Source organism: Epinephelus fuscoguttatus, linkage group LG6 (genome assembly GCF_011397635.1).
Source record: "Epinephelus fuscoguttatus linkage group LG6, E.fuscoguttatus.final_Chr_v1".
Taxonomy (NCBI): Eukaryota; Metazoa; Chordata; class Actinopteri; order Perciformes; family Serranidae; genus Epinephelus; species Epinephelus fuscoguttatus.
The window spans coordinates 17,343,293-17,370,154 of record NC_064757.1 but is presented as its reverse complement, the minus strand read 5'-3'; the positions used below and the strand labels follow the sequence as shown (position 1 = coordinate 17,370,154).

The 26,862-nt window shown below is 41.3% G+C and overlaps 2 protein-coding genes across 8 annotated transcripts in view; both read right to left on the bottom strand.

Annotated features, from left to right (window-relative positions):
• sorbs3 (sorbin and SH3 domain containing 3) overlaps positions 1-11,694 on the bottom strand; it is a 31,451-nt gene extending 19,757 nt beyond the window's left edge. For 5 of the 7 annotated variants that reach the window (XM_049578174.1, XM_049578177.1, XM_049578176.1 and 2 more), the window contains exon 1: positions 8,106-8,258. The gene's annotated coding sequence lies outside the window, so the exon portion shown is untranslated. Of the gene's footprint in view, positions 1-8,105; positions 8,259-11,553 lie in introns of those variants that run through there. The other 2 variants (XM_049578175.1, XM_049578180.1) reach the window with 2 other exon arrangements.
• An 11,315-nt stretch (positions 11,695-23,009) lies between these two features.
• On the bottom strand, positions 23,010-25,716 carry LOC125890568 (E3 ubiquitin-protein ligase NEURL3-like). The gene is made up of 4 exons (XM_049579267.1): positions 25,578-25,716; positions 23,792-24,304; positions 23,499-23,657; positions 23,010-23,383 (listed from the first exon to the last, which is right to left on the bottom strand). Exons 1-4 carry the CDS (start codon positions 25,606-25,608, stop codon positions 23,199-23,201), a joined length of 888 nt encoding a protein of 295 aa, XP_049435224.1. The 5' UTR covers positions 25,609-25,716; the 3' UTR covers positions 23,010-23,198.
• Between the last annotated feature and the right edge of the window lie 1,146 nt (positions 25,717-26,862).

The window sequence follows — 26,862 nt, the reverse complement described above, 5'->3', positions numbered from 1 at the left end:
TTGTCATATTGCCAGTTCATGACTGAAATACGTGACATCACTTTTTTTCCCAACAGGGCCTCAGAAAGAACTTCAAACCAGTGAGTAGAGCACAAATATAAATACTCATCTTTCATGTGAATACTCGGAATTGATCTGCTTTACTGTGTGTAGATTAAGAGGAGTACAGTATAATAAGTAGATTTTCTTTATAAGTTTATAATCATCTGAAAATAAGAATCATTATGTTTTTTTTTGTTTCCTTAGAATGAGAATATATCTACATAGGGAGCGGGTCCTTGTCCACGGAGTCCACCATGTTATGCTATGTTTCTACAGTAGCCCAGAGTGGACAAACCAAACACTGGCTCCAGACAGGGCCATTCACATTTTCATATCAGCCACCTTAGGCAGCAGTGTCAGAAAAACACTGATTGAAACAACTTTATACAGTGTTTTTACCGGTTTAAATATCCGTATCTGCTTGTTTTGGAGAGGAAGAGACCTCCATAAATAATTCAGCCCCTGGTAAAAACCTCCTGAACGTCTGGATCTTAAATTTGATAGAAAGAAAATGTGGGCACACATTAGCAAGTGCTGAGCTAGCCACCTGTCTGCGACAAGCCAAACGATGTGAGAGAAACACTGATTTGTAATGTGAAACTGCTTCGTTCAGTATTTTTTACCAGTATAAGGGTAAGGCCACACATTAGAGAATGCAGACCATCTTCTGACGAGGTGATGATGTGGGTAGTGCTGGTTGTGACACAAACAGAAAGCTAGCTTGCTAGCCAATGTTAGCTAGCTTGCTAATAAATACTGTTAAATTTGATGTTATCTGTACATCAAATGTGTTTATTTTTTTATGTTTCATGCCTGTCTCGACTCACTGACAGCCCAGCAGCATTTCTTGTGTGAGGCAGTTTGCATTTTTCGTGGCCGATATCATATAATATTGGTTGATTAGACACTGCAACAATCAATCAACACATCTACACATATTACTTTCCTATTGGTTAAGGCTGTGACTTTGCTGGTCAAAGTTTACCAAAGTTGAACTGCAGGCGATGCAAAGATGTGAATTAGCTTTGCCGCTAGAAGCAAATGTTTAATTTGCCACTCTGCTCGCATTGAATTGAAGTAAGCAGGAGGCGAATAGTTGTTGGTATTAATTTCACTCATGTGGGACCGTACCCTAAATTACCTTTTGGAGTAAAAGAGACCTCTGTGGATAATTGGCTCTGAACGTCTGGATCAAACATAAGGTGGGCACACATTAGCAAGTGCTGACTAGCAGCCTGTCTGCGACTTGCCAAATGGCGCAAGAGAAACACTGACTTTTAATGTAAAACTGCCTTATTTAGTGTTTTTCCCATTTACATCATCTTGCCTGTTTGATTTTGAGAGAAAGAGACCTCTGTGGATGTCTCCTGGTAAAACCTCCTGAACAATGAACTCTGAAGGGAATATAAGTGGGAGAAGTTTCAACTGGTTGCAAACTGCAGTACTCACCACTAGATGCCACTAAATCCCCATAAATCTTACACACAGTACCTTTAACGTCTGAAGATTGTTTCTCTAAAATTCGTATTCTGAATCTTGCAGCATGCCCTTTTTAACCCTTTGAGTCATTCCTTGCGTGGGGCTCCACACAGCCTCCCTGTCATAAATCACATGTTACATCCAGGCAGACTTGTTCCATTATCCCATCCCACCAGTATTCCAAAGAGGGAAAGTTAGCATCACCCACTTTTTCCCTGTTACCAAGGAAAAACCCACCCAAAAAATGAGTGTGACTCACATGCCTGCTCCACTTTTCCCAGCCATACAATGCCGTAATAAGCTGGACTTGAGGGGCTTGATGATGGAGAAGGTCAGCTACTGAAAGCGGAGACCAGCTCCTAATCAACTGCACCTCAGAAAAACAGATTAGGCCCTGCTGTTTCAACATCAAAGGCATGAGGAGAAAGAGGGGGAGGCCATTTCCGCTCCTGTATGTGGCAGGCACCTCTCATCTACAGTGGCTAAATGGCTCATAATAACATTGTAGGCATAGAAACCAAGGCCGACGTACAGCCCTGCATCCCTGCAACCCAGGCCTCTGCAGGAACAAGGTGTGATGCTAAGTCTTGAACTGTGGTCGAAACGTATCTTGCCTTATCTTGTGGAAAAAGCCATCAGAGATTCGAAGCACACACTAGGGTTAAAACAAGGATTAGGCTATTTTTCCTGTTCTGGTGCAAACTATGGCTTTGTAGCTTGGCAAGAAAGTAATGACCAAGTGTGGGCCAGGCTACTACAGGCTGAGTGCTGCGCAACACAATTTGCACTAATGAGTTTTCCATGTGACATTTGCAGCTGAGCATTAGAGTCTATAATCATTGTGGTCAATTCCAAGAAAACTATACTCACTCTGTGTCTCTGTGCACAAGGTTAGGAGACTGCACAGAGCGCACGCAGTGATAGAGTCAATGCTCCAGTTACCAGACAACGATGTCACTCCATCTGAGTCATCATCTCCCAATAAACTGCCTTACATAACGGGAGAAATATGGGAACCAGAGGATTGTGTCCGCAACAATACCATTACTGCTGAGACATGACAGATGACCTATCATCGCCCAGAGCAATCACAGCCAGCCGATTATCCATCTAACAACAGGCAACGCTGCAAACGAGCAACATTATAAATAATGGCTTAAAGTAATCTTATTTACAATGTGTTTGACATGCTGGTTCTTATTTACACCGGATCTCTCCTCAGCTGGCTGCCATTCACTTTAAAGGCCCCATCACACTGATGAACAAATAACTACTGTAGATGAGTCATTCACTGGCATTTCATGGAGTACAGTTTCCACACAGGCTTCTCTGTTTCAGAAATCCTGAAGAGCAAACAAAGACGCTCCTTTTTCAAGGAAGATACTCTTTTCCATCCAATGAATTTCATATTTGGTGAGATAACTTGAAAAAGATCAACAAATGTATTAATAAGATGCTGATTTAAAGGGGCGCCCTAGCGATTAAGCACACTTCCATAAAATTGGGAGATTCACAAGAGATGGAGTCAAAAAATAATCAAACTCAACGTGGTGATGGCGATATACTGTACTGACTTTTCATGTCATTAGTGTGGGTCAATCTCCCAAAGAACTGGATCCTATGTTTCCCATAATGCAACTTAATAGCATTTTAATTAGACTTTCCTTGCTTCCCTAAAGCCTCGTTTCCACCAAGCAGTTCAGTTCAGTTCGTTGCGCATTAGAGCAGTTATTTTTGTGTTTCCATTGTCAAAAGCTGTGGATGGTACCAATAGAACTGTTCCATTACATCCTGTTTATTCATATTAAATTTCCCATTGATTGAGACTGTAAACACTCCAGTCATTTTTTTTTTTTGTCGTTGTTGCAGTTGTTCTGAAAATGTTGGTGTGCAGCCCTGTTCTGTCGACAATGCCTGCGAATAGAAAATACAGTGAAAGCTGGATCAAGCAGCGACACAGCTACTATCCAGTAACAACCCCACCTACATTAAGAGTACTCTCTGTGGTGGGAAGCCTAAAGAGATCTAGAGTTTAGGTACATCTTCATTAGGGGTGTAATGATCCATCCATATGGATCAATATATCAGTTAAATTATCAGTGATCCAAAGTCATGGATGCAAAGTGAAAACATCGATCCATATCGTCATCTTTAGGATACACTTATATTTTAAAAGCCCGTGTCACTGGCAAACAGCAGTAGGCAGATGGCAAGCAGCCAAGAGAAAGACAATGAGGATATCACTATTTACTCTGTAATAAATCAGCAGCGTGGAAATATTTTGGATTTCGGGGAAAATAGAGGTCAACAGACAAAGTACATGACATATGTAAACAATGCTGTTTGGAGATAAAAACGTAATGTTACCTGCCTGGATGGACATCTCACTCCACTAACGTGTTTGGCTGAAAAAAAACATGCATGCAGGCTGACATTCAATCGTGCTGTTCTGTCAGGAGATGCAATGACTTAAACCACCGATGGGCAAAAAAAATAATCATGATATATGTATTAGTTAAGCTGTGAGTAGAGGGGGAAAAGTCCGCTAGCCGCTAGGCTAATTTATGCAATGTAAACATGCTAAAGCAAATAATGGGTTACTAACAAACAAAATTACTGAGCTGAAGTTTATACCTTTGTTAAACCATGTTGTTAGTCCATGTTTTATGGCTGTTGGGAGAAGTTTGTCTTCAGGGCTTTAAGCCAGATAGCCCTGACGTCTGAAAAAGATGATGGTTTGGGTTTAAAGGTCTCTCTGGCAGAAGATGTGTGCTAGTGGAATCAGTTAAACTTCACTGCACTTCAGCAGTAACATACTTACATTACTTATGTGTTGTTTTTAACTTTATGGCCAAAAGCAAAAAAAGAAAGGGGTGGCAGTTTCTTCTGTAACAAACTGTGTTAAACAGGCATATAATATTGTATCATATCAATCACAGGCCCTTAAAACACATCAAACTGAAATCGTATGGTGGCAGACTTTGTAGTATCAGCAAATATTGTATCATTGTCCAAAGAATCAATATAATAACATATCGTGATTAAACTGGTGATTTAATGTCCGTACAGGTTACTCACGGGTTCCAAAAGTACTATACCTAAAGTGTTTGGTGGAAATGTGGCCAAAATGCCCATTTCCTTCAACCGTCTTCAGTTTGTAGCATTTGCTTTTTGTTTAACATTTAGAGTTTCAAGAACAAGCTGTGATAACAAGATTGTTTTTTTTTCATTGGACCGCTTCCTTCAGAGCCATAAGTAACATTAAACAACTGTTCAGGCTACTCACAGGCTAAGTAGTACTCCTCGAGATGAGTTCAGTGAGCTACAAGTGTAAAATCATGGTGTGCCCCTTTAACACACACTTGAATATTATATTAATGCAAATGACAGCAACACTGACTATTGCTGGAACACCTCACTAATTCCCTGAGGTATTCAATTGTTGTTCTTATGTTAATAAACTAATAAAATTCTAATTTGAGTTATTATTATTAGAATTACGGACCATTTATGTCCATGACCTTTCATTAAAAGGTTAACATTAGAATGAACTCCACTCAGAGGCCCCCCCCAAAAAAAAAAATCTGAGAAGCCCTGCTTCATCGATGTAGCATCCCGATGAGTAAGCTCATGTCATAACAGTGTCTCTGTGTTTCATTTCTCCACGGAACAGAATCCAACAGAGAAATAATCCATCGGTGCATGCATTCCCCTTCGAGAGCACCAAACACAATCCTACCTAATAAGGAAAAATCAGTGTTGATATCTAGTAAGAAAATCCCTGTCCAGAAGTCTGGCTCTCTCTGGGTTTGCTCCAAGTGCCTGGTGCATTCTTACATAATTACTGAGACTCAACAACGAAGGCAGCTATAAGCTTTCACATGGAGACAGGGTTTTTCGAACGGGTGGTGTGTGAGTGTGCTGATGTTATCTCTCTGAAATGTATGAACTTTATAGCCCAGGTATTTACAAGTTAAACCCCTGCTAGGTGAGAAGTTCATTATCACCACAGGATCAGCTCTGGGATGGAAGGAAAAAGAAGAGCCATAAAGGGCCCATGTGCCTCTTAGATGATGATGTCGCGCATTTTATTATTCCAGCTTATTGCAGAGTATCTTGTGTTCCATTCAGCTTTACAATCAGTCCATCACAGGATAACTGAGGACGTCCTACATGAGAATCAGAGGATTTTAGTATGGAAATCTGTGTCTCTGTCCCCCAGGAAACTCATCCGGTCTGTGGAAGCACAGGGCCGGATGATACACTGTAAACTCATCTGTGAAACAGAAATCTAACAGCTCCATAAACATCATCAAATCAAGCATCTGTGTTGTGATATACTTACAAAAGCAAGTCACATGAGTAAAGCACAAGGTTTTTTTCTTCTTCTCCTTTTTTACCCATAAGGAGCGGATGAGGAACCAGACTATTATCTGAAGTTGCTGAGCCAAAGCAGACCTACTCACTCAGCAGCTACAAGGTCAGTGAACTTCACCACACCCCTGTGATTCCTGCCTGTTACAATGGGAGGTTTCCACAGCCGGGAATAGCAACACAACAGTAACGCAATAGTAAGTATTAGTATTGGCAAATCTTAGAAATTAGTGAAATAACAAAACCATTCAGTCTTACTCAGTACCACACACCAAGGATGACAAGTGAACTTGCCATGAGGTCACAATTCCTCACCACTCATTAGTCATTAAAAGTCCCCCTTCCAATGTTCTCTTTCTTCCATAGAAGGATGCATCAGTGCGGACTGTGACCTACTTTGACCTCATCCTCCTCCACATACAGAACTTCTTGCATTGTTCTCCCTAAGAACAAGGCTGTCAAGGTGACCACACATACAACTGTCCCAGTTGTAACCCGTGAACTTCTGCGATCTGTTGGCGCACCATTAGGAAAGTAATGATTTGTGGTCAGAGGGAGAATCAGGTTGTCCATATATCATCAGTAACGGTGAGAGTGTTAAATAAAACAAATAAAAGTGTCACTCACGAGCCAATCTCCATTCATTAGCACTATAGTGTTGTTCTCTGCTCCTGTGTGTAAGGTAGTGAGGAGTTAATCATTGACCCCGTGAGGTGGGAACTACTGCACATGAACGGATCTAAGTCCTGCTCACATACATGAAGGACATCAGCCAAAACATGAGCTCGGTATTTGCTTAAGGTGGTCATTTTGTTTGGGTGAGTATTATATTTGACCTTAATCACTCTTTTTCTACAGTCTTCAAAAAGTATAAACAGCATCTGATCATGAAGTGTTTATTTCCTGGATATTAACTGAGATTAACTCAACAGACAGAAGGGTAAAGTCTTATCACTGGTTTGCACGTACGCACTTTCACCACTGTCCAACAAGTTGCACAACAGGGTCGTGAAAAACCAGAAGAAATCCTGCCTTCAAAAGTGTCGAGAAGGTAATCACAAGCACATTTGCTGAATAAATAAAGTGGGCATTTATTCCCAAACACATTAAATGAGTCACTCTGCAGTTATTTGAGAAATGTTAGAGGTCCTGCGAGGTTGATCACGCAAACCGTGCTGCCCCTCTGCAACGTAGCAGATGTGCGGCCCATACAAGGTCCTGGAGCCGCAAGTTTATGATATGCAGTTATTGGGGGATACACACATTTATCAGTAGGGAAGTATTTCACCTCCTTGTATGGTGCTCCTCCAGTCAGAGCAACAGGAGGAGTCAGCCTGTGTGCTTCTTGTCAATGGAGAGGCGATGTGTTCCCAGGAGGAGCTGCGGGGCAGTGAATCAAAGCCTCTCTCTCAGAGAAGAGCCCAGCGCTGAGCTGAAGTTTATCAGATTTGCCCTTACAACAAACACACTCCACATCAGTCGAGATAATTCCTTATTTGGGTGGATTTGTAAAAGTGAAACAGTAATGCAATGTGTCAGACGAAGCATGAGAAAATACTCACTCAAATCATGGTAACTACAGACAAATCTCACAAATCCTCATGCCTGTCACTTTGCATCTTCAGAGCTGAGTGCAGCCTGTGGATATGAGGACTGGCAGCTGGACCCTCAGTAATATCACAAAAGGAATCAGAGCCGGCTGTGGAAATCACCCTGACAGTAAGGGGAGCCACCAGTGACGACCGGACAGCCCTGATTTCTGGGCATTAAGCTTGAAATCTGCAGCAAGATGGCAAAGTAAATGTTTTCCTCTGACTCTCTGCTGGCAAGTGCTGAGGTCAGTGCACACATACATGTAAGGAAACACTGCCCACAGTGCCCTCTCAATCTCTCTCTCTCTCTTTACTCCAGCTGTAACTCACAGCTGCTCTTGCCCCCACTTGCCAAAAAGCTCAGTCAGTTAACTCCCACATGTTACAACATCAAAACTTACACACATCACATGGGCCAACTTGTTTTCAGGTGCACTGTAAAAGCATCAAGACAGTAAACTCATGGGCAGGTCTGCAGCACTAATCCTGTGGAGCAGCCCTGAGCGGTCAGACAGGTTACTCAACCTCAGAAAAAAAAACAGCAGCCTGAGTTTTCTACAGTCGCAATGTTTAAAGATCACTCCCTGATTTAAATCCCATGGGAAAGAGTGTACTCACCTTAAAAGTGGCACCAACAAGTGAACTCACACCTAGTTCTGCCTGCCTGGGACGTGCACGTAAACCACGCTGCACACCCTCCCTGCTCTGTGTCTCTCACTCATGAGACTAACCAGGGCACACAATCTCTCTCTCTCTCTCTCTCTCCCTCACTCCCAGTCCTCACTCTGCCTGCCTCCACGGAGGACTTCCCGGTTGACAGGCATCACCATAGCAACCCACTCCAGCCCCCGTTCAAAAGGCACCCTCTGCTCTTGGTTTGTCAGTTTGGTGGGGGGGCACCTTCTTCAGTGAAGCAGCCCTATTGTTGTGATGAGGTGATATTTCACAGAGCAGGGTTAACCAAAGGGGAATGCAAATAGTTCATCACCTCCACCTAACAGACACTGCCCACTGGCTCCATGACACCCCCTCCTAACTTTATCTCTCCCATGCCTCCCTCTGCTTTTGTGTGTGTGTGTGTGTGTGTGTGTGTGTGTGTGTGTGTGTGTGTGTGTGTGTGTTTTTTATGTGTGTGTGAGTGCAAAGGCCAGATCTCTGGCATGAAGAGAGAATAGGAGCTCTTTCTGTTGCAGTAGCTGTGGAAGTGTTTCAGAGTCATTACTCTGCACCGTGTAGTCCAATAGTGACAGCACAAGTCCTGCTGACTTCTCTCCCACACACACACACACACACACACACACACACACACACACACACACACACACACCACTGCTGATGTCAAGGTTGCAGGGAATAACCAGAGACTAAATGATGTTCAAATTATTCAAATAAGGAGATGCAGTATGTGCACAGATAAGTCAGCCGCATTCAAATTCCAACAGGATGGTTGTTGAAACCACGGAGCCAAAAGCAGTCAGAGGAATGAAGCTTCATTCCCAAACTGTCCCAAATCCAACTGTTGCTCTTGCACACAAGACTTGCCCAAATAAAACCAGGATTTCCAGTTTGTCTGGAGCTCTTGCCAATAAAGACAAACAGCGCAAAGCCTGAAATCGAACGTGCTGACAGGCTTGTTTTGGCACACGTAGACTGAGTTACAAGATGAAAAATCCAGTGACCTTTTGTGAGACCAGGTCATTGATTTGCAAGCCATACACAAGTCTCAAGTCTTTGCACTCAAGTCTAAAGCTCTAAACTTTGGGTTTCAAGCCGTGAACAAGTCATAATGCACTCTTTGCCATATGTAATGCCATTCTAACAACAGAATGATAATATATTATATTTACAAAAATCATGCATGCTTTTTAAAATTTGTATTTATGTGTTAAGGCAAGTTCATTAAAAAGTTACTTCGCTATCAAGCTAATGTTAGCTTAGCATTAGCTTGATTAGATTAGATTAGATTAGATTAGATTAGATTAGATTAGATTAGATTGAAGCTGGAAGTTGTTGCGTCTTTGTCTGTAATTTCCGACCCACACATTTTGCATTCTGCAGTTTGTTGTTAGTTGACCTTGATTGGATGTCGTCCACTTGGTTTAAACAAAGTGGATCTGGGGAATTACATGTTGACATGCTGGGAATAAATAGTGTCAATGTTAGTTGATTCAGGAAATGGATTGATTTGTGGCACACTTTTTGAATAACATACTTTTTTAGGTGTGGGTTTGGGGCAAGGTATCAAGCGTTTTCATGTCAAAAGGCTCAAGTCCAAGTAAAGTCATGAGTCACTTGTGTTAGCGTCCAAGTCAAACTGCAAGATTGTTTTTTTTTATTTTGTCAAGTTGAATCTAAAGTCTACAAATTTGTGACTTGTGTCTGACTAAAGTCCAAGTTATGTGACTGACTCAAGTCCACACCTCTGTCTGTTTACAAATGCAATCAGCTTTTGTACTGATGTGCACTTTGTGTTATAGCTATAAACTAAAAACAGGACCAAGAATAACATTAAACAGGGTCTCCTTGTATGTGGTACAGCTCCAACTTGAAATTGAAGGTCTCGGTTCTTTTTTAATAATTCAGTGGTCTGGCTTGGTAGAGCGAAACTCAGGGCAGATATCCATTTACCGAGCCTGCACTCCTAACAGGGTTGTTTTTGCCAAACAGTTGAGCCACTGAACCTGAGGGGCGAGCTGGGCAGCGCAGGCTTCAGGCTTCAGGCTCCCCTCATAATCGGTGTCCCGCTGGAGCAGACTTTCACCCTGCTGTGACCACATCTGACACCCTGTCACTCTGCAGCTAAATGAGGTAATCACGCAAGAGGCGATTGCAGCTTTGGCCCGGGACCTGACACCTCTCCACACACTGGATCCTTGTTCACTTTGTCTCTTCACTAAACAAATACAAGGCTTCACCAATGCCAGCTCCCCTTTTTTTTATTACAGAGAAACATTGTCAGAACATGAGAGAAGCATGATGTTGTATGGATTCCAGCAGACCTTTCATACACAGTAAAGGCCACTCACTGTCCTTTCACACCGACTGGTATGTGCCATGGTATGTTACGACAGAGGCTCATTAAGCGCCTGACAGCCGAGTGACCAAACCTTGACATAGGGCTAAGTCTGTTATATAATCAAAAACTATATCATTTGATGACTATAGCCCTGGGCTTATTTTTCTCTGTTCTGAGGAAACAAGAGACAGCAAGTCTGTACAAATCAGGAGATAAAGTCGCCATCAAATGAAGATATAACTGGATCGAGATGAGTCAACAGGTAAACAAGCATCAACATAACCATGGAGAGCAGCTAAGGAGGTCTGGACATCATACAGTGTCATTTGTACCACAGGTTCTGCTCTGAGGTAGCACTAGCAGAATGTCTCTGGGAAGAAACACACAAGAAACATGGTTTATTTTAGCGGTAAACAACATTTTTCAGAGCCGTGCATGTCCCAGGACTCTGGGTCACACTGTTGGCTGACTAGGACAAACAAGCTCTGGTGTAGTCATAAGTCCTAACAGGACCTGCTGCTCTTATTTTGTAAAGTTTGGTGGAGAAAGAAAAAAAAATGAGTACATCTCTAACAGGGAAATACTCACACACAAAAATGTTTCAAACCAAAACAACAAGCCAAGCCACAGCAGGAGGCAGCTTTTGGACAGAGGTCTGATGATAGCATCTTCTGAACCACAGACAGTAAAAGATTGGCATCTACTGTAGTAACGTCTTCCTCATATCCGCCCTTTTCCAAAGGAATGCTCAACTGTTGCTCAACAACATTCTGAGAGAAAATGACAATGATGCGACAATGACAGAGGACAGATAATCAACAGCCCTGTCTTGTTTGTCTCGGTGGTTTCCATTGATAAACTGATTTATGAAGGAAAAGAACATGATGCTCAAATCTGTGTTAGAGGCAGTTCCCTTTCAGATAAACAACCCACACATCAGAACTACCAAAACAATCACATGACAATGACAAAACCTAGAAAACTTCTTTATCTTTAAAACTGTGAATACTTCCCTCCTTGTCATAGTAACCCAAGTTGTACAGTACTTACAAGCGAGTGCAGGCTGAGCAGTGAGGTCTCCTCAGTGCAGAGGAAGTGAATGAAAAAGAAGGAGGGAGCCGCTGCTGCTCTTCTCTCCCTCTCCCTCCCTTTTTCTTTTCTCTTTCTCAGGCCAACAGGGTGTCTTTTATCTTTGGTGAATGATTCAGCGTGGGTCTGAATGTTTGACTGAACGTCCGTAGGCGTGCGTATGTGTGTCTATGTCCTGTGCTCGCGTGTGTGTGTGTGTGTGCATTTTAAAGCTCATCAGGGAGAAAGGCACTCAGTAATAGTTTCCATCCACAGCTGGAAATAATAGAGATTCCCATACAGGCACAGGCGCAGTGGCACCACCCTCCAGTGTTTTAGGGAAGAGGAGGCGATTTCCATAGTCATCTGAATAAATGGGCCTAAGTGACACATATTATAATAACATGGTCTGTTCACTATCTTAGGTCTTTCGATGATTTAGATCAGGCACAAAAGTCAGTGCTGGAGTGCTTTCTGTGAGGTCCAGGTGGCTCTATTGACCACCCGTCATTTTGCAAGGTCAATCTTAACATTAAGGAAGGAATATTTCTAAGTGAAAGTACAACAGCATTATGCTAAAGCCCCCCCACACAGAAACACTCAATGGCCTTAGAGAAGTCTCAGTGTTTCCATGTTCAGTTCCAGGACTGGGCCTACTCACCCAGTATGAGGAAAGCCTTGCATCAAAGCCAAGACAAGTAGTGCTACTGCTTTCCTTTTTTAAGTCCACGGTGCCGTCAACAGATCAGCTGTGTTTTTGAAACTACAGAGTAAGTGCAAAGCTTCTGTTAAGCTCCTGAGAGGTTTATCTGTCTGTTCCCACTCCCATGTTTCCTTGTCCTGAGATATCAGTCTGCAGATGCCTGCTGGATTCCTGCACTCTGAGTCCAGACGCAAGTCTCAGCTCTGCCATCCAAGATAAATATTTAACAGGTTGGCTGCGAGATCAGCAACCAAAGGTCATACCACCTCTCTTTCTCTGGAGTCCATCTTCACATTAGAGCCAGGAGTCGACCACGTCACCCTCCCCAGTGAGACTTTGTATTGCTGTCAGTGGAATCATAGTCCAGATGAGAAACAAGCTATAACAGACATGGGAAGAAACTACTAATAACTGCAACTTTTATTCCATCACTGCTCTGATAATGTATCTATATTGTAAGTAAATGAATCAGTGATGCTGTTTGTTTGTATGTCAAAATTAGAATCCATTCCCTGCAACAAAGAAATGTTCCACCACTCAGCGAACAAGATGCGCTTTGCCAAAAATATCGCTTATTTCACTTTCACAGACTTTGTTTTGCATCAGACTTCACATGATAAGCAGTGTCACACTGCCTCTCAGTGGGCCTGAGAGGAACTGTGTAAAGTTTTTTTTTTTTTTTTTTTTTTACATACAGAATACAGACAGATGTCGCCAGAATCACAAACATGCAACCATCAGGCTGTACAAATGGTGCCAAAGCACTCTCAAATCTCATAAAACACAAAATGATTATCTGTGATGATTTCTTCCCCAATTCAAACTGAAAAATCTTGATTGGCAAGAAATTAGGTTTATCACAGACATATTATCACTACATATCACAATAACTGCATAAATGCATGTAGAAAATATACATATATATAAAGAAAATATACAATATCATCATATTGAAATAAATGATAAATGAAGTAATTTTGTTTTTAAGGCTGTCTGACACATATTAACAATTGATTACACAAACATTTATGCAAAGTCTTTGGCATGTCTGTTCATAGTTCATGATAGGTATCATGGACCACATCTGTGTGACCTCCCACACAAAAAGGCATTTGGTCTTATACAATAAATTCCTTTTCATGCCATTCTTGTAAATTATATCTGTAAAACAATCTCTATCAAAACAACAGTGAGTCACTAAATGTTTCTATTACCTGAATACAGAGTGCAAAATAGTATGTTTCTATACAGTAGAATGATTTTCTCTTTGATTTTTAATGTTGTCAGATGACATTGATTGTGATTGTGGTGGGATTTCCATAGCAATACAGATGCATTTGGTGCTTCCTTGAACTTGACAAGGAAAATATAAAAAAGAAAGAAACACTCATGACAGCGCTCATGGAGCCAGACTTTGGTGTCAGTTCTATTGGAGTCAGTGGGGCAAGCGCTACAAATCAACTTTGAGTGAAAAATCCTTTCACCAGATTAAAAACATATAACATGATGCTTACTGATTTTGATATAGATATGCACATTTCTTCCCTTTATTATTGGTCTCCAAACAGCTCATGGCTCTGTCCAGCAGAGGCTGAGATAGGAAAACAAATATGCATTTTTAGGTTGGAAAAAAAAAACATCAGTAAGCATTATGTTACAATTGTTTTTTTAATCTGGTGGAAGGATTTGTCAGTCAAAGTTGAAACAACAAAGATATGACGGGTTTGGAAGTGTGATTTGCAGGGCCCGCCCCACTGATTCCAATAGAACTGACACGAAAGTCTAGCACCTCAAACGCTGTCTGTCTGTCCTCATGATTGTTCCTTTTTATATTTTCCTTGGAGCTTGAGTACATTCAGAAACACAGTTCAAACTGCAGCGGTTGGAATTGAATCACTTTTTCACAGATTCATATAATATTATTATTAGGTTTTGGTAGGACATGTAAAATATCAGGCCATTAAAGGAGAAGCACAAGAAAACAGATCTTGTACAACATACAGGAAACGAACCCATCGACCCAGTCCATGAACTGAAAGGTGCATCGATGTCTATCATTAACCTCAGAGGGTACCTGATGTCAAAGCGTGTTTCTGGTTTCGTCCAAAGTTGTGATGCCAGGTATATGCTACTGGAATGTATACTCTGCAAACCATGAGGGTTACGTTTGCATTTGAGATTCTCTTTCAGTCCTATCAGGAAGAATAAATCTGCAAAAAAATCTGCATATGTCAAACATAAGGTGAGGTCCAACATCAATAACCCCTCACTTCCAACAGAATTTTCTGTTCTGTTGCTCTGCATTTTTGAGCTGTTGTAAAGAAGTTCTGGAGTAGTGAGGTGATGGAGCAAGACTTTCAGGTGGCCTTGAGAAGTTTCTAGCTAGTTAGTTTCTGTTTCAGGCTGTGTTCAGCAGGGGAGGAGAACTGCGGACCCAAACTAGGGATATTGTCGAGCAGGAGAAAGAGCACTTTAAAGAACTCCTGAGCCCAACCAACACCCTCTAGGGAGCACAGCTGGGGGGTGAAGAGTGTCTGGTTTGGGGACCTCAGAGTTGCATCTCTGCTCTTTGCAGATGATGTGGTTCTGTTGGCTTCATCAAACCATGACCTCCAGCACGCACTGGGTTTACAGCTGAGTGTGAAGCTGTGGAGATGAGAGTAAGCACTTCCAAGCCTGAGGCCATGTTCTTTGCTGGAAATAGGGGAATTGTTCCCTTTGGGTTGGGAGTGAGTTATTGCACCTATCAAAGTAGTTCAAGTATGATGGGGTCTTGTTCACAAGTGAGGGTAAAATGGAGTGTATGTGAACAGCATCGCAGTAATACAGGTGTTGTAGTAGACTGCCATGGTGAAGAGGGAGCTGAGCCAGAAGACAAAGCTTTTGATGTACCAGCTGATCAATATTTTGACCCACAGAATAATGTGCTTTGGGTAGTGACTGAAAGAATAAGATTGTGGATACAAGCGGCTAAAATCTATAGGGTGTCTAGTCTCACCATTAGAGATAAGGTGAGGAGCTTAGAAATCTAAAAGGAGTTAGATGCTGCTCTTTGGTGTCAAAAGGGACCAGTTGAGGTGGTTCAGGCATCTAATCAGGGTGCATCCTGGGTGTCTTTCTTTGAGGGTTTTCCACCCAACTTGGAGGAGAACGCAGGGTAGACTAAGAACATGCTGAAAGGATTATATATCTCATCTGGCCTGGAAATGTCTTGGGATTCCTCAGGAAGAGCTGGGAAACATTACTGGAGAGAGGGATGTCTGGAGTACTTTGCTAAGCCAGCTGCCAGTGCAACATGATCTCAGTACTCACGTATTTTGGGGCAGAGGCCCCAGGTGTCACTACAATGATACTGGGGGCAGTTTTTTGCGTTGTATTTTTGATGCGGAAGGGGTGGGCAGTTTAGGCAATAAAACTACTTGGTTAGGGATGGAAAAAAGATCATAGTTGATGTTAGTAATCTGAGTCTCATGAGATGAAACAATACAGTGTTGTCTTTTTGATTCACACGGGACACAAACACCAGTCTCCTTAGTCAAAGTCCTGTGTTTGTTGAACCTATCCAACCCCCTTGCTCTTTATACTATGTCTGTTGCTCTGGCCATCTATCTAATTAAGATGCAAATGGTTTACACTGAAGTTTGTTGAAAGTCCAGTGTGTCTCATACAGAGACAAAAAGGGGCATTATGCATCCATGTCAGATGCTGAAGGCAACTGACCAAGTGCCGTTTTTTGACTAGCTACTGTAATGGTGCCATGGATAGGCAAAGAAAAGGGATGGATGCATGGATGCTTTGTAGGGGCTTTCAGTCCTTTTGAAATAAAAAGGAAAAGAATTATGATTTACATAATGAAAATTGTGTTAAATATTCAGCCAATAAATGAGAAGAACAAGAAAATGGGGCATATACAACCTACAGGAAATGAACCCATCAACCCAATCCAGGGACTAAAACCTGCATAGATGTCTATCATGCAACTTCAAGGGTAGATGAGGTCAAACAAGTTTAAGATGTTGTTAGCTTTGACATAATTTGCTACTGGAATTTATATTCTGCAAACCATGGGGGTAAGGTTATAGAAGACAATGCCTATGTTTACATTTGAGATTCTTTTTCAGTTTTCACATGAAGATTAAATCTGCAAAACAATCTCCATTATGTCAAACAGAAGGTGATGTTTAGTGTAACTATCCTTTGACCTACATAAAGTGAATCACCAGACAACAAGTGAACTATTGACACCAATTTTGGATTAAAATAGTTCAAGCAGGAAAAACTTAATTGGCTTAAGAGGTTTTAAGAGCAGCCAAAATAATTTATTTGATACAGTGCACAACAGGAAAGTTAAGTAACTATGAGATGAGTCTTAAAAGATTAGACAGCATCTTTATTATGAGGGGGTAGTGATGCCATAAGCTACTGGCGGTGGTGGTGATGAAGAGGTGAAAAGCAGTGCTGAAGATTGATGTAATATGGAGAAAACCTTCTGATGAGCTCAGAGGAAGGAATAACTGGGAAGACTGGTTGTGATAGAGGCCTGAGTTGAATGTGGCATAGAATTGACACTGAAATGATGGCTGAAAGCAGCAGAGAAAGGAACACTTTTAAATTTTGGCATCAACAAATGATTGTCTCAAAGAGATCATAACAAAATCTGGTGTAACTGAACACCCTCAGTGAACACCCTCAGTCAGTTGATGAGTGAAAGGGAGACTTTTTACCAGCAATATATCATAACAGTGTGGGTAGTGTGTGTTAAGCCTAGTTCACATTACATGATTTTCACCGCGACTTTGACATTACCGAGGATCTTGAGAGTCACCTTGGGTCAGAGGTGAGTCGGCAGATAGTCTGCCACGACGAGTCTTCATGTGTGAACAAGCCTACGAGCAAGTCGCCCCCTTGTCTGTGACTGGGACTGGATATCTGGCATGCTAGAAAACTGGACAAGTGTGACACGACTGACAAAGAGCATCAGCCAATGAGAGGCGGGATACGTCCCACGTCAGCACGCAGGAGAACGGAAGAAATGTGAGGAGGACAAGCCGCAGGGTTGCCACTTGCCAGGTCTGCCTATTAGCCGCGACTCTGGGCTTGTTTCTAAAGTGGAGTTGCTTATTTGGGCTTGCTCTCTAAACGTCACCTTTCTCTACATATATCCATCTAATAAGTTCTTTAAAGGCATGATAGTCGCTTCTTTTGGGCTTGTTGTGGGCGCCACACTGTTTCCTGTATTGTAAAAATGGAGGCTGAAAAACCTGAGATCCAACGGTAAAACTAAGCAGTGTTGATCAAATATGGACCAAGATTATGTTACCATTTTGCTTATTTTTTTGCCTCAGAAACATATTTTAAGTTACTGTTTAATTAATATTTGAGACTGTTTGGTTCCAGCTGGTTGCCATGTTGTTTCCAGTCAGTGTTTAGCTAGTTATATGGGGTAAGATTAAAGAAGAAGTGGGTTAGCGCAAGGAATTGCATCTTGGTGCTCAGGTGAACCACATCTTTATGTAGACCCATAATGAAGAAAGTATATGAATAAAGCGGATTATTGCTACGTTGGGCCTCATAGGTATTCACTACAAAATCGCGTCAGCAGGGTCAGATAACTGTTGTGTTGATTGGTTTGCCTTGTACCGGTGGTGGGTGTGGTTTGTAGGTGCATGACATGTAGCTTTCAAGTGGAATGTTGCTGCAGCTATACATATCTCGGAAAAGCATTATGCTGCTAACCAGCAGGAGCATTCATGGGTCTGGTGCAGTGCAGTGCATTAACCCTATGGGCCCGAACGACGCATTGTGCGTCCAAATTCACACCTGTTCTTCTCTATTGATTTTCTCCGCGACCGTGCGTCATAGCAAGAAGCCACGCATATCACGTGAAACAGCGAAATTGTAGCTTTCCGACAAGACCAAGCACTTTCATAGCGAAAAAAATGATAAAGTTACATTAAAATGATGAATAACAGAGCTATCATACAGCTTTGCACACACATTACTCTTGGATGGATTACTCGCGAATGCAGGCTCGCACAGAAATGCCACAGCATATCACATGAAAGTGCAGAAGCAGAGCTTTCCAGTGATGCCACGCACATCATTGTGCTGTCATCCCATCACGCTATAAATCCAGATTTATTGTCTACAAAATAAAAACGAATTTCTTCAAAATCCATTATACAGATCTTGTTATCAGTCACTTCATATAGTGAGGAATATCTTATCTTACCACGTCTTAGGCTTGCGTGTGTTTCTCCCTGTCTATCCACATTTGTAGTCCGGATTTCAAGATGTAAATATCTCCATATTGTCCAGCTGACACACCATCAAACTTTGTATGACAAGACCTGCCACTTCACCTTTGCGCACCCAAACAACTGTAGCCTAATTATGCATGCTGACAGGGCCGTAGTCACCATATACATTGAGGGGGACATGTGTCCCCCCCATGCCCAAAATGCCCCCCCATAAATAACTGAAACTGAGAAACAACAACAAACTTTGTTTACTGCAAACAAAGTGGCAAGTATTATCTTGGAGGACATCATTGCACTTGGCTGACTATTTTTCTATGATCTTAGATGTAAATATTGCATGTTTTTTTTTTTTTCCAGATAAAACACATATTTGACTTGTGAATGAGTCAATGGAATTTCTTGCAATAATGAAAAAATACTGGCAATCATTTTCCGCCTGGCACAAACCACATGTTTTGGACAGTTGTGAAGTGACAGAATGTCCCACCATCATGGTTCTTATATTGCCAGATTCCAGAGAGTCTCCCCTCTTCATATATGGCAGAATATGTCTTCTTCCAACTTGCTATGGTGAGATACATGTAAAAATGTAAGAATTTAGTCACACGGATTTGTTTTTTTTTTCATTGATATAAAAATTAATATAAAATACAGGCACATAGGAGGACATGAAATGACCTTTATAATGACTGTGATATGAGCTTAAAAGTAAAGGCAGTAAAAATACCCAAAAAACACCTAGGGCCCATAGGGTTAAGGTACTTGTAGGTTTTCTACCTCTTGAACAAAAGCAAATACCACGGCCCTCTTTATCAACATTCTATGGTCAAATAGCAATAATTACAAAAGTATTTGCTTCTTTCCACTGGATAGACAGTCCAGTTTTATGAGAAGACCATCTTTCCAGCAATGAAATACTTCTTTCACAGTAGGAAAGAAGAGAGGGATAAAATATGATGGGTATGAAGACAGTCTTCCAGATTAAACTTTTATGGAGCTGCATGAGTGAAAAAGTGAATAAAGATATGAAATGTCAGGCCATTAAATGAGAATAATGAGAAAATAGAGCCTGTACAACATGCAAGAAATGAAGCTTAAGAGCTGGCCTTACACATTAAGCAATATAAGCAGTTCACAGCCAAAAGTGCTTTATATAAATGACCACATGGTGGTGCTATCCAATTAAAAAAACCACTTGTTCCTTGCAGAGCCAGCCTTACCCCTTAAGCAATATAAACAGTTGCTTAGGGCCCCTGGAACCCTTAAAAAGATTTTTTTAATGAACACCGGACAATAACAAAAGAAAAAATTTCACGTCTAAATACTTCTTAAACATAAACTGATTTCATTTCATGCGATTTTGCCAAGAAATAGTGACAAAACAACGTGTGTGAAATGAGCAATTATGGTAAGTAATTTAGTTTCCTCTACAAAACAATCAGTCCCAGGATTCTGTGGTAAACTCAAATTTTGTGGGTGTATTAGATTTGATAAGAAAATAAATGAGCAACACAAGAACAAAAGTCAAAACCAAATTGGGGTAAGTATCTTCACAAACTATCCTTTGACAGTTTACCAGAACCGCAGCTCGTGATTTCATTTGGAGGTCGTTGGTATTATTCTTTTCATATCACAACAGTCATCTGTTATGTCTTTACATGCCTGCACAGTGGATGTTTTAACCAGCTGAGAATTTACTGTGTCACTACAAATGATTATACTTAAAAGTACCTGATAAGATATCTATAGCACAAATACACTTTAAATCCTAGTTTATGAAAAGTCACTGTAATAATAATCAATTTAAGAAAAACATACACTTGATTAAAATAGCATTAAATTACTTGCCTATAGTTTTCAGAGAAAGCACCCATCCTGCTTCACACCTGTTTGTCTGGCTGCCCTCTGGCAGGTGTTACAGGCCCATCACAACCAGAACAAACAGGCTCAGAGACAGCTTCTTTCCACATATTACCATCACACAAGGACATTGTGCAATACTGCAATATGGTTCACGTGCAAAAGAGGTCTCTGTACAATCCACACAACAATGCATATGGATAAAACCCTCACTTATAACAGGTTCAGTGTCATGTGAAGTTGCAACATGTTACATAAATCTGCTGAGGTCCCCCAAAAGTCCAGGGTCACCCCTGGCAGTCACTAAAATGTACATAACTGTCTATCATGAACCTTAAAGGGCTAGTTCAGATTTTTAGAGGTGGTGTCTATCTACAGTAGGCCTAGATGTCTGTTGGCAAGGCCCCACTTTGGAGAATGGACAGGAGTGATGACACTGAAGCTAAGCGATGTACTGCTGTGAATGGGGGGCAGCAGCAAACTGTGTTTTAGCCACCTAAATAAAGTCCCGCCTAAAATGATTTTCAGCGCTTCACCTTTACGTCAGAGAGCCATTTCCAATGGGAAAGCTGTTGATGGCTTCAGTTCCCCATCTATGCTCTTTCCAAACTACTGGACTTCATTGACAAAAATGGTAATTTTGGCTCACCGAATTTGGAGCTGCTGGTCTTCCGCTGCTTCAATCAATTAGATAGTTAGTGTTATTGTGTGACTTTGGTGAACCCAGACTAACCACTTTAAATGCCAAAGTCACATAATGACACACACAAAAAACATATCGAGCCAATCAACTGATGGAGCGGCTGATTGATGGACGGGAGTCAGCTGATGGATAATATAATTCCTTTCTATGCAACCAATTGGCGAATCTTATTCAGGGCGCCCTATTTAAACTGCTTTGGCCTGCCTACTGTTGCTGCTTCCTCTGCAAGCCACTTTGCAGCCTGCCTCCACCCCAGCTCCTCCTTTTTATGCTGTATCTGATTTATCAGTGTCATTTCTGACTGTCATTAATGCTGCTCTGTTCTGTTCCTGGGGGGTCTTTGCTGCTGCTCTCCCTGCTTCAGGCTTTCCATGTAGGCGCATGGAAGGGCAGGGAGGTTTGCTCTCTCTGCCTCAGGCTTTTCTCATTTGCATGTGGAAGGGCAGACAGGTGTGCTCTCTCTACCTTATGGCTGTCCACGTAGGCACGCATAAGGGCGGAGGGGTGTGCTCTCTCCACTTAATACTTTCCACGTAGGCACGTGGAAGAGGCTTTCTGCGTAGGCCCGAGTAAAGGCAGAGGGGCCCCAGAACAGAGCCATGCTGCCAAATACAATACTGCAAATGGAAATAAATTTTTCTTTGACAAAAGTGTTCCTGACTAAAATAACTGTTTCTGTCAATGGAGCCTGGCTTTGAAGAAAGTGATACAATGGCCATAGTTCCCCGCTGGAAATTGCTGTCTAACAGCAAGGTAAAGCAATGAAAATATTCTAAATATAGCGTACACTTAAACCAATATTGATTTTTTAGGTGGCTAAAATAAGTGTGGTTGTTGACCCCTCCACAGCAGTACATTGCTTAGCTTTTGTGTCAGACTCCTGGGAGTGTGCTGACTGACACCAACTGCATGTAATACACTCACTACAAATAAAAACCTCATAGAACCCATTCAAAAGATCCAACTATTAAAAGGTAGCTGACGTCAAAACTTGTTACAAGTTTGATCTGCTGTTGTCTGCAACTTTATCGATATGCTGTATACTCGATACTAGATTGTATATACTACAATCTGCATATGCCAAACAAGGTGAGATCCAGCAGCAGCGTCCTTTGACCTCTATGTAGCAAATCAGCAGACAAGTGAACCACTGAGACGTGAAGCTCTCTCAGTTCTTGAGGAAAAAAAGCTGTGAAAATGTGAATAAGTGACCTGAAACATTTGGTGCTGATGGTGCTCATTTCACACACCATCAGCCATATTTAATCCTTGAGGTCAAACTACAAACACTTGTGTGCCTGTATTTTGTTTTATTATAACCAGCTCTGTTAATCATTTGCTTCACTGCTATGATTAAGTTTATTTTGATTTGATAGCTATAATTGTAAACAAGTAATAACGAAACTGGCTGCTTGCTGTACTTTCACATTTGAGGAACCCTCTGAGGATATGCTGTGTAGTTTATGTAGCAAATAATAATATAAAACACTGTATTTAGGTTAAGTCAGGGAACAGTGTCTCTGATGACTGATTAACTAGTATTTTGTCTTTGTTAGGGCTCCTGGTGCAACTTGAGCAATGATTAGTGAGTGTAGATTTTCATCAGTGGTCTATCTGTAGTCTGCACAGGGATCTTTGCTTCACTTTGCAAAGACTTCTGAGTTCTGCCGTGTGCTAGTATTGTTTCTTTCTTTTATTTTCAAAATAAGAAATAATTCTTTGCAACATGAACAACATGCTCTGATTTTGAGCTCAGCACTTCAGTCTTGACAAAACAATCTCTATTCAATGTTCACTTGTTTTGTTAACTTTACTAATAGGTCTCATTCGGAGTATACTGTAGATGATACCAGGTGCAAAAGTCACACACACATTTTTTACAATAAATATCACATGATGCCTTCAACTGAAATGCAGTTTTGTGAAAAAATATATTTTATTTTCACAGACATATTTTGACAACAAATAAATAATTAAAAAATAAAATTAAAAAAAAATTTTTTTTTTCACAGAACCAAAATAATTTAAGATTTACAACATTAAGAAGGCAAAGTTCACTGTCCAGTGAGTGCAAATTGATTCCCGCCTGGTGTCTGGGAGCTCAGAGCAGCCCTGAGACACACCTCCCCTCCTCTGATGGAGCTCTGATCTTGTGTCTGCACAGCGGGCAAGTGCCAAACTGCTGGAAGACCCTGGAGTAGCACTGGTTACACAAACACCGGTGGCCACAAGGCAGAGTGATTCTGGCCTGTTTTTCCATGCACACCACACAGCCGCTGCCTTCACCTGTGATCAAAACAGGAATCACAACACTGACATTAAAGGAAAGTTCTCTCTGGTTAAAAATGTGCACAACACTGAAATCAGTTGCAGTTGTTTGGTTGAAGGGACTCATTCTTACCTTCGTCCATGTCAAGACAGGAGATGCTTTCATCACTGCTTCCACAGAGGCTCGAGACATCAGATGTCAAACTGTAGTGGCTGTCAACATCAGGTGAGGTGAGGCGTTCAGGTGCAGGACAGGACCGTCTGGTGCGAAACAGATCTCTCTTCTCTGAACCTGCAGCGAAGAGTAAAAGCATTTATTACATCATGTTTATATGACATTCAAACAATTACTTGCCATTGTTGGTACACATGAAACAGATAAGCAAGAGCATCACGCTGTGTGGCAGCACAACAACAACAACTTACCCAGGAGGAAAACAGAGCATGTCTGTCCGTAGATGTCTATCATGGCCCACAGTGGCTGCCTGAGATCCACTCCTGTTAGTAGCTTGTGCTCTTCACTGTTGTTGCCTGTGGCGTATACAATGCCTCCAGCAGAGACCCAGAACTCCAACTCTGAACCTGCTTTGCAGAGGGATTCGTGCACAGGAGCGGCCCAGTGCCCCTGGGTGTCAGTGAGGTTGGGGATGGCCATGAGGGGCAGAGGCAGAGATCTGGCTGAGGGCGGCACAGTGGTGAAGCCCACACGCAGAGCTCCATGCCAGTTGAATGAATCTTTCTCCACCCTCAGACGAATCCTCTCCTGGATCTTCACTGGGCGGCTGCTGAACACCAGGCCATTCTTAAATGTGTTCTTCGTCTTCTCTGCCAGGCGACACCCCTGGCTGAGGCGGACCATGTCCCCCACAACACGGGGGTGGAAGGTCAGAGGACCGAGGCAGGACAGGCCGCACCTGTGTGACGTCTCTGATCCAATATCTGTAAAAGGAACAAAAACACAGTTAAGAATCTTTTTGGCAACAGTAAATTAGTTTGTACCCAAGCAGGTAGATTATATCTGCACAGCAATGTGTGCACGTGACAGACAGCTACAACAACAACAACAAGCTGGGAAGTTTTGGATCTACGTGACTGAAGTGTAGCAACAATAAACTGTGCTGTGAAATTGTACAGAAATTTTGAGGAGCCTACATCATTTGATAAAACAACCTCATAAAAAAAATTTCTTAATTTCATTCATTTCTTCATTTCTTAACACCATAAGATCGTATCTTGATCCCTGAGGTCATATTATGATCACATTGCCAATGTTTTCTCTATATTCAACAGTCAGTTAATCATTAACTTTACTACAGCAATGGAGCTGATTCTGGCAGAGATTTTATGACAAGTAGCCTAATAATGAAAGTAGCGCACATGTGCTTTCACTTTGGAGGAACAAGTAAAGGTGTGCCATTCATAAAAAATTAAAGTAAATACTGTCTCCAATCATAACGTAAATTAAGTTGTCAAAGGATGAGTTGCAGTAAATGATAACCTACGAGCCAGTTGTGAAAGCAAGTGCAGGTGTGACTCTTTCATCCATCAGTGACGAGCTAAACATTTCCAGTAAATCATATTGCTTCTAGTTGACTCCTTTTATTTCACACTTTACAGCACAGGTCATAAATCCCTAAGCGCTCTTATTTATTTCAAGGCTCCCTCTTCATTTGCTTATCACCTGTTTTACAGCATTGATTGATTGATTGATTGATTGATTGATTGATTGATTGATTGAGATGTTTATTTCGAATATGATGCAATAATAATAATAGCATTTGTAACTGATAAGAAAAGACGTGGCTCGCCTCTGTTTTGTTTCTGACTTAGTCAGATTTTTAACAATAATAATCACTTTCTGAATGAACAGATGGTGGCTTTTAGTAGCCCGTGGGAAATAAACAGGAAAATAGGGATGTTTCCCTTCTTCATATATACATTTTTTTAAACTGAAAAGAGCTACATTTATACTAAATAATTTTTGCCATAAAGTGATCTTTTTTGTCAATATTTACAGCTCAGAAATAATTTTTCACCTAAATTTGTGTCACTAAAATGTAAAATTACAAAAAAATACTATCATCTTATTTTCAGTATTAGAATAAAAATAACTTTGACTATCTAAATATAACTTGACAAACTGTGATTAACAAAGGATCTTATTCATATCAAGTTCTCTGTACAGGCTGAAGACCAAGAATAAATGTCTCACCAGAGTTCCCGTTGCCGCTCTCCTTCACCATCCTGAAGAGTCAGACAGCAGTTTTCTTTGTGTCTTGAGAAATGATGTGCTCACGTTTGTGTCTTGGTTGAACTGTCATGAAGCTTTTATAACATGGTGCATGTGCGACTTAAAACACAAACGTTTTCTCCTGCGTCACAGGGGAGAGTAAACGGAGGGAGGGTTTTGGTTAAATTAGACCAATAATGAACGAGAAAATAAAGCTTATACAACATTCAGGAAATGAACCCAGTACCCAGTCCAGTGAATGAAATGTGAACAGATGTCTATCTAACCTAGATAATGGCGTAAGTCAAAACCTGTTATTGGTTTGACGTGCTGTTGTTCAGCAGTACTCATGAGGGTCATTTTCTGAAGAAAAGACAACGCCTGTGTTTGTAGATGATTTTTTTCAGTCCTATCAGGAAGATTAAATCTGCAAACAATTTACATATGTCAAACTAAAGGTGAGATCCAACATCAGGGTCCTTTAACCTACATGCAGCAGATCAGCAGATAACAGATGAACTGCTGAGACATGAAACTCTTTCAGTTCTTGATGAAAAAAAAAGTAAAAAATGTGAATAAGTGTGCTGTAAAACATTTGGTGCTGATGGTGCTCTTGTCTCGCACCATCAGCCACATTTGATCCTCAAGGTTAAACTACAAACACTTGCACGCCTATATTTTGTTTTATTATAACCAGCTCTGTTAATCATTCGCTGCAATGATAATGTTTATTTTGATATTACTGTAATTGTAAACCAGTAATAATGAGGCAGGGATCTGGCTGAGGGCGGCACAGTGCTGAAGCCCACACACAGACGAATCCTCCTCTGGATCATCACACTAGGCCATTCTTGAATGTGTTCCTCATTCTCTCTGTGAGTCGACACCCCTGGCTGAAGCGGAAGGTCAGAGGACCGAAAACACAGTTAAGAATCTTGATGCGGGAGCCATGTTGACATACAGGGAATTCTTAAATAATTCTTCTTAATAAAGGTAAAGAGGTAAAACCACCACCAACTGTGTGTGTCTCGCTCCTATGTAGGAGAGGTGATGGGGCCTTTTGCATGCACCTCATGATAAGGAATCATTTTATAACACCATAACACCATATCTTGATCCTCAAGGTCACATTATAGTCACATTGCCAATGTTTTCTCTATATTTTCACAGGATGCTCATTAATCCCGTCCTTTACTGCATCAATAAAACCTGATTCTGACTGACAAATGACAACTATGACAAATGATCAAATAATAAAACGTAATAA

Bases quoted from the DNA above. Each gene is read 5' to 3' on its own strand.
- LOC125890568 (XM_049579267.1), bottom strand. From the start codon at position 25,608: ATGGTGAAGGAGAGCGGCAACGGGAACTCTG. The intron at 23,658-23,791 runs GTAAGTTGTTGT...TCTTCGCTGCAG, and splicing joins ATGCTCTGTTTTCCTCCTGG to GTTCAGAGAAGAGAGATCTG. The intron at 23,384-23,498 runs GTAAGAATGAGT...TTTTGATCACAG, and splicing joins CTGTCTTGACATGGACGAAG to GTGAAGGCAGCGGCTGTGTG.